This window comes from Rhinolophus ferrumequinum, chromosome 20 (genome assembly GCF_004115265.2).
Source record: "Rhinolophus ferrumequinum isolate MPI-CBG mRhiFer1 chromosome 20, mRhiFer1_v1.p, whole genome shotgun sequence".
Lineage (NCBI taxonomy): Eukaryota > Metazoa > Chordata > Mammalia > Chiroptera > Rhinolophidae > Rhinolophus > Rhinolophus ferrumequinum.
In genome coordinates, this window is record NC_046303.1 from 33,828,190 (window position 1) to 33,842,741 (window position 14,552).

The following is a 14,552-nucleotide window of genomic DNA, read 5'->3' on the forward strand; positions in this document are numbered from 1 at the left end:
AAATGTGTAAGAATGAAAAATTTAAATAGTGTCATGAAAATTATCTAGAGGGTAATGAATACAATAAAGAGTGTTATTTATAGGGCCAAATTTATCATTTACAAAATGTTTAACAATTTTATTTCAGAAAGTAAAAACTGTCTACTTAATCATAATCAACCCTGAGGTATTAATAAAAGTATATTATGATTTAGTCATTGTGTTAGAGCATGAATTCAATTACACATGACCTGTTGTTCCACCTTCAGTTTTAAAAAAATCTAAACGTATAAAATTTTTCTGTAGGAAGCCCATTACTTTCTAGATCTCTTCTTCTATGTCATAAGAATTACCTGTCAAAGAGCATATAGTCAATAATACTGTGGTAAGTTTGCATGGTGACAGATGAATACTAGACTTAGTGTGGTGATTACATTGTAAGGTATAGAATGCTGAATCACTACATTGTACACCTGAAACTAATTAATATTGTATGCTAACTATACTTAAATTTATAAAAAGCAAAATGAAAAAGTACAAAAAAATTACTTGTCAGTTTTCTTTGTTCAACGCAAATACTTTTAGATGGTATATTAAACAAGACTACTATACTTATGTAGTACATAAGTAAATGTTTCTTTTAAATGCAACAGAAGCTTAAGCAAAATCTGTTTAAATTACCTTATATCATTAGTCTGATTAATTCATGAAAATGTTCACTCACTGAATACATACTGATCGAGTACTTTCTACTGGTAAGTGCTATGAAGAAAATAAAGGTAATGTTGGACCCTGCCTCTTTGTTAGTAGCCCAACTGCTGATTTTCATGGCCAACCTGTATTTCTTTTCACATCTATGTAGTCTATCTGAGATTTTTCAAGAATAAACTAATATGGATGTTGGAAATAAAACCACAAATAAGTAATTTTGGCCTAATCAGTCAAACTAATAAGCAGTTCTGAGCATTTTGCTCGTAAAGATATACCAGGTTTTAATTCTTGTTTCTTAGGAGGTCATTATTGCTGCCTCACTAAGCCAATTCATTTATGTTAATTTTATAGTAATATATGCTTGCAAATATCATCTGGTAACTGCCATTATTTTTAAAGTCATAATAATAATGATCATTGGCTTCAAGGTTAAAAATCAAGTAATAATTAGAGAGGAGATATTGATATATGTTATTGGAATCTTCTTAACTAGTTGGGTTTCTTTCTCATCCTAAATTACAAAATTTACATTGAACTCTCAATAATTTTTAATAATTAATTTTTATGAATATGGCACTTCCAATAAAAAGAAAAAAATTGGAACACCATTACAATTTTAAAATAAATATGTTCATAAATGTAGGCATGGATTAATACAATATTATTAACCTAATTCTAGAATATTTGTTTTGAATATGGCAGTTTCTTTCTATGCAATTAAGTCAGGAGGGTATCCTTCTAATAGTAATTATTTATATTATTTTTCAGCCAAGTAGATCTTCATTAGCCTTTTCATTTTTAATATAGTAATGAATTATTTATTTAATTGATCATTTCATTAGCAGACCTAAAGTCTGACTACTGCTTCGGGTACCTTTATTATACAGATATATACATACATATGCCAAGATTTAGATATGAACTTGGGGGATTGCCTGGGGCCTGGCTTGGGCCTTGAGTCCAAGCTATGTGCTCCAAAACCAGCTTGCAAGAGATCTATATAAGGTAGTAGCGCTCTATCATTTAATATTATTACTTATGTATGTGCAAAACTGTCTCAAGATCCTCACTGGGGGAAGTGACTGGCAAGAAAGGATTCAGGCATTTCTGATCTTCTGGTCAAATACCACTGAATCCTTGCAACTATTTTTAACATTCACTCTGAGTATAAAATTTCATAATATAAATTAACATTTATGTTATTCAACAAAGAATGTAGAATGCAGTCTCCTAGAATCCACCTGAAACTGAAAAAGGCTTTTATGCTTAGAACACTTCTTGGATTAACAAGCAAATTAAGATTCTAAATGCAAAGCATTCAAAATCCTCTTTAACTTCTTACCTTAGCACATTGCATGTGATTGCATCCCTCATTCTTCTGTATCGGAGACTTACAGTTAGCACAAGGCTTGGAGTTAGTTAACAACCAGAGACAATTGGCGGCATCCTCATAAGCTTCACTAACTCCCACAACTGTGGGATATTAAGCACAAACACAAAAAATAAATAATTTAGTGTACAACTGCGGGGGAAAAAAAAATCCCAAAGTTTTCTTTGCAGGTTGTCTCTCAATTTTAATCATATATTTATTTTCCCACTAGGCTCTATGGCAAAGTTTTTTTAAACTGCTTCATTCTGAATGGCATGGTTAAAGAATAAGGAGCTGTATATTGAAAGCTCTATTTATGAAACCTGATTTAAAGGAAATTTCTTCCTAAAGCTGTGTCTGAATCAACTGGAGAAGAAACAAAAACCAAAGTTAAAAAAAGCGCATTATGTTATTATCTGCTTAAAATAACTATTGCATCAAAGAAAATTATAGAAAGAATGGATGTTTTAGACAATAACTTCTGAAATAGGTCAGTTGAAAACATAATTGGCAGAAAGTTTTCCTCATAGTAAAAAACATGAAAATTATATTGAAATATCAACATCTTTTTAACCCACGATTATTTCAGATAAGCTAAAAATGAATCCAACGACATGTCTAAACTAAATTGATCACTGCCCCCAAACCTGCTCCTCTCTCCCCCGTGCCCTGGTAAATGATACGATCACCTGCCCAGAGTCAATCCAGGCAGTGCATGATCTTAAGACACCCTTCTCTTTCCCTCACCCACCATGTCCTGTTGATTCTACCTCTTTTTCATACCTGTTTCCTCTCCATTTTCAATTCTTATTGCTTTAGCTAGGGTTTTCCACACCTCTTGCCTAAACAATTAAAACACAGAAAACCAACCTATTTCCCCAGCTCCCTCTCCCTGTTCCCAACTCCCACAACATAGCCTGAACAGTCATCTCTTTAAAATATAAAGCTGCTGTTCATCTTTTAGTTGCTCCCTACTGACTATTACTGACTACAAAATAAAGTCAAATTGCTTTAACAAAGAGTACAAAGCCCTTCATGATGTGGCCAGTGTCTACCTGGCAAGCCTCTTCCACCGCGTATTCCCACACCAAACTTACTCTTCATCATCTTAGACTCAATTTATTCTACTATGTGAGATCTGCAATCTTAAGGAATGCCACGGTTTTAAAAGATTCTTAAATCTTACGTTCTATAAACTCTACCCCCCCCCAGTGGAGTTAGGGGCTGGTGGTGAGAGTTTTAGATGCACAATTAAAATTTTATTTTTTTCTGCAAGTGTCAGTAATCAAGTTTGTCTTAATTTCTACGTCTACGTGCCGGGAAGGCCTGTGTTTTCTTTACTGGAAGAGCTGTCCAAAAATCACTTTGGAATCATTGAAAGTGGTCCATCCAATCAAGGCCCTATGTAGACACTCTCAGAAGGGTGGGGTAAGGGATTAGTCCTAATGTTGAAAACAGGGGAGAAATGAAACTCTTTGAGTTTTGAAATTTAAAAGGAAAAGTTACCCAACCCCCAGATCTAAGTCCCTGGAAAGGGAAAGGGGGCAAAGGTTTGGGCTGACTGGTGCCCAGGAAGTGGCTCTATGTATGAACTGGAAGAACAGAGACTAGGCGAGGCCCTCTGATGGAGCCGAGCAGTGGAGGAGTGGGGCTGCCTCGCCATAAGGAACCCCGAGTGCCTACCTACTTAAATTTGTGTCAACAGTACAGCAGCTACTGCTGGACTGGAAAGCCTTTTAAATCCTACATAGCAAAGGGAAACAAGAGCAGCAAAGAACTGATCAGACTCCACTCTAGTTCTAAACCCACTTGGTGTAAGGTGTTTGATTAGGGTGTTAGTGGAGAAAATTCTGAGATAATTGGTGGAAAACAGGAGTTTCAGAAAGAACTTTCTGTACTCACGGCCAATAAGGTCAAGCTGGGAGGTAATACCGCTTACAAGGGTGTTGCTACAAAACCTATGCTACCAAGTGCAAATGTCTAATTTTTGTTTTAAAGTAGTGGTCTTTTGATCACTCTTCTTCCTCAACAGCAGCACCAGATTTGTGGCTGGGTCTGCCATCGTCTCCATCCTGGGCTTCATGTCCCAAGAGCATGGGGTGACCATCTCTGAGGTGGCCAAGTGAGGGCGGTATGTACACATTTCAGCTCTTTGACTACTACGCAGCCAGTGGCACATGCCTCCTGTTCGTGGCCATCGTGAGTCCCTCTGTGTGGCTATGGCCACCTGCCTCTTCTCCCTGATCAAGTACACCCTGCTGACCTACAAGGGTGGGGAGATGCCCTGGGCTGCCTCCCGGCGGTCCTCCATGGTCTGCATTCCTGCCTGGAGCTTCTACAAACTCAGCACCCTCAAGGACTCCTTTAGAGAGAACTCACCAGCCTGTGGGCCCAGCTGAGGACCTGGCCCAACGGAACAGAGCAGGACCCTCTGTCCCTGCCCACCTAGGACATCACTCCTCAGACTCACAGACCTAGAGTCTCACTGCTAGGGGGCAGGCCCTTGGTCAGTGCCATGGGCCTGGCCTTGGGGACAGCTGCAGAAAGGGAGGGCAGCCAGTCCCTCCCTGCCTCTAAGCCCCCCACCTGGGGGAGATAAAAGGGGATATTTCGGAATCCTCCTTCTGAGCTGGGTTCCTCCCACCCCAACTTCCCTGCCCCAGGGGTGGCTAAACAGATGTGAAATGCCAGTATCAAGCGCATAACCTTTGAGACAGGCTGGGGAAGCTGGGTGAGGTCTGTTCAGCTTCCGGGACCTCTTACCCTTCATTCCATTAAACCCAAGTTATTTCCACCGGAGGGGGGTTGGGGGGGTGGAAAGTGGGGGAGAAGTAGCAGGCTTTCTCCTTCCTTCAGCAGCAACAATATTTTTAGCTCAGAGGCTCTCACATATTCTCATGACCTTTATTGTCCATTGTTGTAATAAATAAAGCACAAAGCCATTAAAACAAAGCAGCTGTGTGGCCTGCAACACAACAGTTTTTTTCCTCCCACCCTTGGAGAGAATGCTGGTTTCTAACCGCATTCTAGTGGACTGCATGAAGTAAATCATATTCAGGAAATGACTATTATTGCAACAAAAACTTGTGCTGGCAAAAATGCCTTCACTCCCACTTCTCTGAACATGATTATTTCATATAGCTGCCCTATACACACACTGTTCTTCATGCCTGCAATCCCTTAGCTCTCTTTAATCTACCTGGTGAGTCTTCTTTACACCTACTGATGTCCGTACTTCTCCATTCACTTCAGTTACATGTGTATCATATCTTGATCTTCTTTCCTTTATAATCTAGAGTGCTTAGTTCTCTTTGTAAGATACATTAACTTTTTTTAATTATTAGCGTATAACAGAATGTAAGACCTATTAAAGTCAACATGCACTCAAATGAAAATAAAGACTGAATTTGCTTTTAAAGAGTGAATTCTTTAAAAGACTACTTAAATTTTATTCAATAACCACTTATTGTGTACTATGAATAAAATCAATTTATAAATTAACCACCATTTACAGAAAATATAATCATTCCGCTTTTTGCTTTGATTAGATACAATAAAGGCAGTTTCAGTGCTTAAAAACAGTATTTGAATATTTACATGGAATTAATTCTTTGAACTGATTTCAGTATATTTTCTAATGCTTTTTTCATTAATTAGACTTTGTTGCTCCTTTTGAGTCTCGTAATTCAAAGACTTTGGAAAAGTGGGCATAAAGGAGAAATCTTTCTCGTGAATCTCTGAGTCTGGTTGAAAATGTTTATGCCAAAGATATGTAACCACAAGCCAAAGTGATACGTAAACTCACTGGGAACTTTCTCTGCAGTTTTGGCTTTGACTCCCTCTCTGGAAGACAACTTCTCAGGTGTCCTCAGTCTCTTGCCTCTTATCCAATTTTCTCAAGTTCCTCCATGTTTCTGAATTAAAACCCTACTTGGAACTTTTAATTTGAAGCCTTCCTATCTCTGGCCACCAGCAGTAACCATGTATATACACTATGTATACCACTTTCTAGTTCTGTTTCTTTTCCCTCTTCATTATCAGGATCACTGTCATGTGCAAGGATATTCTGGCACAGTGCCACCAATCATCTGTACCTACTAGACAGGCCATTCTCCCTCTCTCTTCTTGGTAAAAACTTATCAGCGGTTAGGGAATGACTAATCCAATTTTCCAATGGGAAGGGATAACTAAAAATAATCACCCATTTCAAAATACTTGTTTTACATCTCAAATCAGACTCTTCTGGCTATTTTCTACTAAATAATTAAATAACACACTGTACTAACTACTTCTTGTGGTACATTAACTTTTTTAGGCAACCAGTAAGTACACTAGATTTTCAACTTAATATGACATCTTAAACCTCTGGCACACACCTGTCCTCTCCCACCCTCACTGCTGCCTCTGTCTTGTTCAAGGCCTCATACCCACTCACCTGGACATGCTGAAGTTGCTCAGAAACAGCAGTCTTACCTAGTATTTCAATAGTCCCTAATTCATCACTCAAACTTCCACCTGAGTGATCTTTCTAAGTAAGTGCCTTCAGTTTTATCACTCCTAGTCAAACCTCCTTTTCAGTGTCTCAGGACAGTCAGACCTTTGAGCAGCTTACCCGTCCTTTCAACCTGATTTGGACTTCTGCTTGTGCAGTCTCATCTCTCACCGTATCTTCCTTCGCACTGGTTGTACTGAACTGTCTGCAGATCTGGAATGTAACATGCTGTTTCACAGCCCTACTTTACCCTATGCCTGGAATGCCCTTCCTATTCTGGGCTCTGTGAAGAACATCTATCAGCTATCAAGACGTGGCTTACGCATCAATGCTTTTATAACGCTTTTTCTAACCCTCTCCTAGAGATAACTGACCTCCTCCTCCTTTGCCCCTCCCCTCCCTCACAATGTACCACGGGAACACTGTTCTCTCACAGCATTTATAATGCTCTTTTTTCTTATGTTCGTATATAGCTGTCTCCATCTCTAAAATGTATATTTCAAGAACATAGAGGGCATCTTATTTCTGTATTCTAACATAAAGTAGCACTCAAAAATGTTAACTAAATAATGAAGACATCATTTAAAAGCAGTACGTTATTCCTAAGTTTTCTCAGCATCCCTTCTGAGCTGCAGACAACTTCTAACATCACGCATCTGTCCTGCAAGTACCTCAAGTTCAAAATGTCCACAACAAAACTAATTTTTCCCTGAAAGTTACTCTTTTACTGAATTTCCTAAGTTGGCTAGTGATATCAAGATCCACCCTCTGACCCAAAGTAAAAATTCACCTTCCTACTTTTGGTCTACCTCTCTTTCAGTCTACCATTCTTAGTCATCTATCTCGATAAAAACACCTCTGGTAATGCCACTTCCCTACTTTAAAAAAATGCATTCTATGACTTATTCTGTTACTAGGATAAATTCAGACAATTTGGCAAGAACCCTCCCAATCTGGCAACACTACCTTTCCAGCCTCATCTCTTGCAATTTTCTCCCATGGACCTTAACTTTAAGCTCCATAGACATGTAGGTATGTGGACAATAGCAAACCATCTCTAATAGAAACAGATGTCTCTAGGTGTCAGAAGCAGGAAAAGAAAGCAAAATCCAATCGTCCGGTCATGTTTAAAGGTGCTGTAGGTAATGGTAGTCATCTATTCATGGAACTCACACATGTACAGACCCACACGTGTCAGAAAAGGGAAAATGGGTGGGTGTCCAGAGAGCAATGGCAAACATTATCTGACTTTCAAGAGACAGACATGATGGGCCTAGGGAACAAGGACAATCTATACAGGTGTTTTTGATTTGGGAGGTGCCTAGCACACAGCAGGTACTCAAAAAAATGTCTGTTGATTGAATGATGAATGTATCAGACAAAATATTTAATCAGACCTCACTATAAAACATCCTAAGATTATCTACTTCCCTTTACTCCTGGATATGGGACATGAGCCTTCTCATTATGTGAAAGCGATCTCTCTCATTGTCAATTAATAAACTGGCATTCTGGTTTACATAGTAGTGTCTTCTCCATGGGACTGAAGAATCTTGAGTCAGTGCACAAAATGAATCTTGTAAATCTGCAATGCTGAGGACCAGCTCTCAGGCAATGGTGTACTGCCTGACCCAACGTAAGCCTGTAGGGTCTCCTGGCTGCCAGCCGTGTCTCCCAGTGTCACTTCAGCTGCTGACAGGAATACATACCTACCACATGTTTGCCCTCTGCAGATATGTTAACCCAATGAATGTCTCACTGCCTTCAAGAAGAGTCTTTGACACCCGCCCCCTTCCCAATCTGGTTCAGTTCTTGTTTTCGTACTCTCATCTTTACTCAACTGTACTAGTTGTCATATGATACTGTAGTTATCTGACTGCTTCCCTTCTAGCCTCTGCACTCTTTGAAGACTGGCATCTTTATCATGTACTTTGCTCCTAATAAGTGTGGATTCACTGAGTGAATTCTTAATCCTGATTTGCAATACCTCAATCTAACTCTATTATCTAAAAAGTGAAGGAAAAAAACTAAATCAATTTTCATTTATATTAATTTGAAAGAAAGCAGTTGTCATAAAACAAACATTTCAGGAGATGAGAAATTTTTAGAAAGCAGAGATATTTACTTGTTAAATACAGGAATCCCTATTAGGAAGGCTAATTTAAACCCATTCTATTTACCAGGCACCTGCCCTGTGTCACTCAATCCAATCTAAGTGTTAATTTTCTCATCTGTAAAATGGGATTACTAATATAAATCTCCTAAAATTTCTGTGAGGATGGACAGAGATAACGCATTTATAGAAGTCTTAGTGAAAATAGTTACAGACATGACATTTAATATAAATAAATCTACAGATTAGCAATCAATCAACTTTTCTTATCTTCCACTGGAAGCTTCCAGGGAAATAAGCAGCTTCCTCTCACTACAGATCATACCAAAGTAGAGAAGTTGGCTGGCCCACACCAGGATAAAAGGGAAGGGCTGTAGGAGGAGGCCGTACATGGGATCCCTTAGGCTGGAAAATACATCAGTTGAAAACATGGAACCTGTGTACGAGTCCCTCTTGCAAAAACCTGTGATCTCAAAGGATGTTGGTTGAAGGAGTGATGTTACAAAAGGGGAATCTAGCATGAACAAAATTGAAAACTTCCTAAATAAAGCTTCTGAGAAATATGAGCACATTAGCTCTTGAATGCTATTAGAAAATATGTAGCATAGCTACTGTCTAAAATTCCTCTTACGTTCTTCTGGTTTCATTTCAGTTATTTTTTGTAGCCAATTTTTCCACGTTTGGCAGTCGCAAGGCTCATGTGCTTCACCAAGGCACTCCCTAGAGAGGAAACATGGAAAAAGCAATTTAAAAACATTCTTCATCAGCATCAAGGTAAAAGGAGAGGTGGGAAGTACTCTTCCAATTGCAAAGTTGAGAAAACTGAGGCACAGTGACTACTGAGAGATGAAGCATTTCAATAGAGGAATTGAAAATGTGGTTCCAAAGCTTGATACCACCAGGTCAGTTATTTTTTGTTTTTCATCAGTGTATTCATTTACACATTTTTCAAAGTTCCAAATAGATTCTCTGCTATTCATAATTTAGTTCTGCAGGTCTTAAAGAGCTATAAAATAGTTTTATCTATTCGGTTCTGACCTCACAAACACTTTCAATTCTTGCAACCCAAACAGTGTTCCCCTGGCGAACAGCACTGCTTTGCCCAGGAGCGTGTTCAACATGTAGAAGAGCGGGCCCCACTAGACCTACGGATCGAATCCGCCTTTTGAAGTTTGAGAAGTACTATTTTATATCACATTTTTGTCATTACTTTCACCTCTGAATCCCCAAGTAACATCTAAGGCAATCTAATTTACTTTTGAGTTTGATAAATCCCAATTTACTGTTTCATTGGAATTTGGCAGATTTTTATTTACATAATTAAAAATATATCAATTTATCATTTGACTTAATTATATATTCTTTCTATAGCTATGTAAAAATCAAACATTAAAAAGGGCCTAAAACCTTTACAAATTACTTACTTTAATTCAGTATCTAATTCAGCATGATGCTGTATTCTGTAGTACAAAGGTGATTACTACAGTTAACATCAAAATATCATTTTGAGGGGAGAAAAACTCAATCTATAGGTGTCGTCATCATCATCGTCGTCATCATTTTAAACAAAGATCATATTTAAGTTTGTTAAGACACACCTACTGACTCGGAGAATCTCAAGAACTAAGAAGTAACATTTGACTATATTATAAACATATCAATTCTATTTCACACCCATTAGGAAGGCTACTATTAACAAAATGAAAGATAACATGTGTTGGGGAGGGTGTAAAAAAAGAGGAACCCTTGTGCTTTGCTGGTAGGAAGTAAAACTATGTAGCTGCTTTGGGTAACAGTTTGGTGGGTCCTCAAAGTGTTAAACAGAGAATTATCACATGATCTAGCAATTTCACTCCTAGGTGTATACCTAAAAGAATTAAAAGCAAGGACTCAAATTTTAATACCAATGTTCATAACAGCATTATTCACAACAGCCAAAAAATGGCAACAACCCAAGTGTCCATTGACAGATGAATAAACAAAATGTGGTATGTACACACACAATGGAATATTAGTCAGCCATATAAAGGAATGAAATCTGATAAATGCTACAATGTGGATGAATCTTGAGACATTAATCCAAGTAAAATAAGCCAGACACTAAAGGACAAATAGTGTATGATTCCACTTACATTAAATATTTAGAATAGGGGGATTCATAGAGAGAGAGAAAAGGAGATTGGTGGTTACCAGTGGCTGAAGGGGAGGGAGGATGGGAAGTTATTGTTTAATGGCTACCGAATTTTTGTTTGGGATGATGAAAAGTTCTGAAAATAGACAGGGGTGATGATTACACAACATTATGTATTTACTTAATACCACTGAATTGTATACTTAAAAAATGGTTTAAAGAAAAAAACAAAAGCACTAACTACTTTCAAAGAGTAATTTATCTTCTTTAAATTCCTGAAAAATTTAAATTCCTGAAAAATCACCAAATCTGGCATTTGGGAAATCTTTTTTCTATAAATGCCATTTTATAGCGTTCCTTAGTAACTTAGTGGTAAACTTAACAGTCATTCAAAAAAATACTGGGTTGATTAAAAACAGAAGTAGATATATTAGATTCACTTTAGTACATGTTAAAATCAACTCTGCTTTCCAGAAATGTAAGGGATATCTGTGATAACTGTTAATTTTAATTTGGCACATATACTACCACACACTAGAGTTAGAAACATGCCGCAGATCTAGGAACAGTGTTTCCATATGGTGCTTGAGCATACATGCAGGAATACAGAATCTTTCTCGTGACTCATTTAAAAAAAATTAGGGTGTAAAATAGCTTTATATATCTGCAGTACCCAAAACAAAGCAAATGAAGTCAATGAAACAAATTATTTCCATTAAGTTTTTAAGATTTTTTTCCTCCTGGAAATTAATCAGCACATTCAATATTTTTCCCCCTAGTAGAATCACTACCAGTATGACAGGTTCTAATGTTAGAACATTTTTTCGGACAGAACAAAGAAAATAATCATGGGGAGAAAAAAAGCCCATTGTTTTCAAATAAAGTCTGAAAAAATAAATACCACTTCTTCAAAAGGCCGTACGTAAGTGCTAATCAGTGTGCTTGATTCCCTGGGTTGTCTCGCATTAGACAGCAACAGAAGGTTTCCTTTTCTGGAACCTCACAGGAGGAAACGGACGTGCTGCTTCCTCAGGAGCTAGCCCCAGCAGCAGGATCATGTCTGGGTGTTATAACTGGTTGGCACAGTTTCTACTAGTTTCCAGTGCAAATGCTAAGAGTGGGTAAAAAAGAAGAAGCTAGAGCAAGGACTGTAAATTAGAAAGAGCTAGAGGCTGCCATTCCTCAAAGTATAGTAATAACAATGTGACCGACCTAATAGGTGATTGATAATCTGATTATTCTATGTCTAGGTAGAGAGATTATTCTGAGAGCTATTAACATACTGGAATGTTCTGCAGAAAACTGGAAAGTTAAATTCCCGAAGACAGTTTTAACCAAGACACCAATAGCTGGTGACAAGTATTCTAAACAACCAGGTACCTGTTGTTGAGACTGCACCTCAAAATGTCACTAAAAACTCATGGATGGGTAGGGAATTTGGTATAGTCAACTGAAATTTAGAGATACCAATAGAGTGGGTTCGTTCAAGATAAAAGGTACCTGGTAAGAAATTATAAAGGACAAAAAAATGTAGTCTAAGCTAAAATCCTTAACCCTGTCCAAATACGATGATTAACTAATATCAAGAGATCAAGGGACGGCTCTTTCCTTGAAAATCTGTCAATATGCACAACTGTTGGCAGAAAAACGAAAAAAGGCAAAGAGTGAAAATAGTGTTCAGCATTTGTTTGGTGGTGAGCCATTTGCAGAGGCAGCGTGCAGCTGGAGCAGCAAGAGTGCCACTGCTAAGAGAGGGTATATGTCAGCGTTATTTTAGGTTTTATGTATTATTTCGTATGATCGCATAGGTTATTTTTGGGTCTGGAACGATCAAACTTTTCCATGTAAATTAATGGTAACTTGTTTCTTCACTTTGTGCCATTTCGGCTTATGAAAGGTCTCATAAGATAGCAGGGGAAACCTCTATTTATTTAGATGATTATGCTACTTTGTATAGAGTAGATATTTAAACAGGGTTTTAGGATTGATCTCTACCAAATACACAGCATCATGTTTTCATTCCTGGCCTAGAAAGAGTTGGGGAATGTTCTGTAAGTTGGCAGGACTCTGATACTTAAATAGCTGAATACTGCCAATCTGGAAAAAAATCTGTTTTTCCAGAACCAGAGCTAGTAAGCTAAGGGTTTGAGATTCTGACTTTAACAAGAGCAGATGAGACTCCATTATTAGATTCACAAACAAGGACAACTTCATTTATTTTGTCCAAAGGGCTTTTAAAGAGACCCTTTGCCTGTGAGGTCTACGGAGAAGATGGAGCATGAAACTACTGCTTTAATTTGATCAAGATTCATGATCCTAACAAGGGAGTTTTCAGAATCCTTATCCCGGATATTGACAGAAAACAGAATGAGCTGATGACAATTTTAATACAAAGACATTCACTTTCAAAGTTTTCCCAAATAGTTGACAAGTCTGCACATTTTAATCTAATTCACTAGAAACTCAAGAGGACTAGAAACCTAACACTGATTTCTCACCAGGTGCATCGCCATCATTCAAACCTTCCTACCAGGGGTTCAAATTGGTTTCGTGGTGGTGCTGACATGATTTTAAAGGCTTTGCATAATTTCAATAAATGCTCCACAGCTGTATGAGATATTAAACTCCCTCCCCACCACATTATTATTTAGAATATTCTTGCCAGTCAATTTTAGTAACTCTAAAATTTGTTTATCTATGGATTTAGAAGAGATAAATTCCAAGTAAGTTTCTCAGTTTTCAATGGAGATTTTGCTTCTCTTTAATAAAGACACTAGCTAAAGGCAGCAAAATTCTAATTAGAATTTCTTTCTTTCTTTAATTTTTAGAATATCTGATTATAGGCAAAGCTCTTATACTATAGGAAGAAGAAAAGGAAGCTCAGAATGTAAAATTAAGACTGTAGCTATATTCCAGTAAAACTTTATTTTCAAAAATTGGTACACACAGTAGTTTGATGACACCTGACCTAGAGTTCTGTGCTATATGTAGATGGGTAGCTCAAGAAATATTTTTAGCTAATGATAATGATGATGAGGGCAAGAAACAGACCTTTTAGGGTAGGGATATTTCCATAAATGTGCCTTTTTACTATCTAGCACTGCTACAATGTGATTTTGGTTTCTGATAAGTAGGGAAGTAAAGAGTCGAGTTTTACATTAATCTAAAGTGGATCCTTGCATATGTGATAAATCTGTAAATAAGCAAAAAGTAGAATACTATTTCTTTTTTTTGATCATTAACTGAAATGAAAGTTAATTATCATTGAATCTACTCTGAATAAAGTAGAATGCTGGGATCAGACACACATATACACAGTTACATAGCATATCCATTACTGGTTTATCATCAGCTCTGACTGACTGAGTACTTACCAGGCACTGGATATCAAACAAAACACAAGACACACAAAGTCATTCCTAACTAGGATTGTGCATTATAATCACCTAAGACCTTTCTTTTTTGGAAGCCCACTCCAAAACCTATTAAATCGAAATCTTACTTGCTGGGGCCTGGGATGAAAGTTAGGAAAAGCTGTTTTAGTAATTCTGGGCATCTCTGATTAAGAGTCACTTCTAGAGATTTCTGTTTTAAGAAAAAAAAGTGAAACTAAACATTTTCTAATCTATGGTCAGCAATTTGGTATTAGAGTTCAAGTGCATGGGCTCTGGAATCAAACAAAGCTGGGCTGTAATCCCATTTCTGCCATTTCCTAGCGGCATAACCCTGTGCAACTTCTCTGTTCCCGAGTTTCTTT

General features: G+C 37.5%; 1 protein-coding gene across 2 annotated transcripts in view; it reads right to left on the bottom strand.

The window, feature by feature from the left end:
• ANKIB1 (ankyrin repeat and IBR domain containing 1) overlaps positions 1-14,552 on the bottom strand; it is a 115,413-nt gene that overhangs the window by 17,516 nt on the left and 83,345 nt on the right. For both annotated transcript variants that reach the window (XM_033088019.1, XM_033088021.1), the window contains exons 10-11: positions 9,296-9,384; positions 2,033-2,163 (exon numbers count right to left, since the gene is read on the bottom strand). In XM_033088019.1, coding sequence (XP_032943910.1) covers positions 2,033-2,163; positions 9,296-9,384 — 220 coding nt within the window. The remainder of the gene's footprint in view (positions 1-2,032; positions 2,164-9,295; positions 9,385-14,552) is intronic.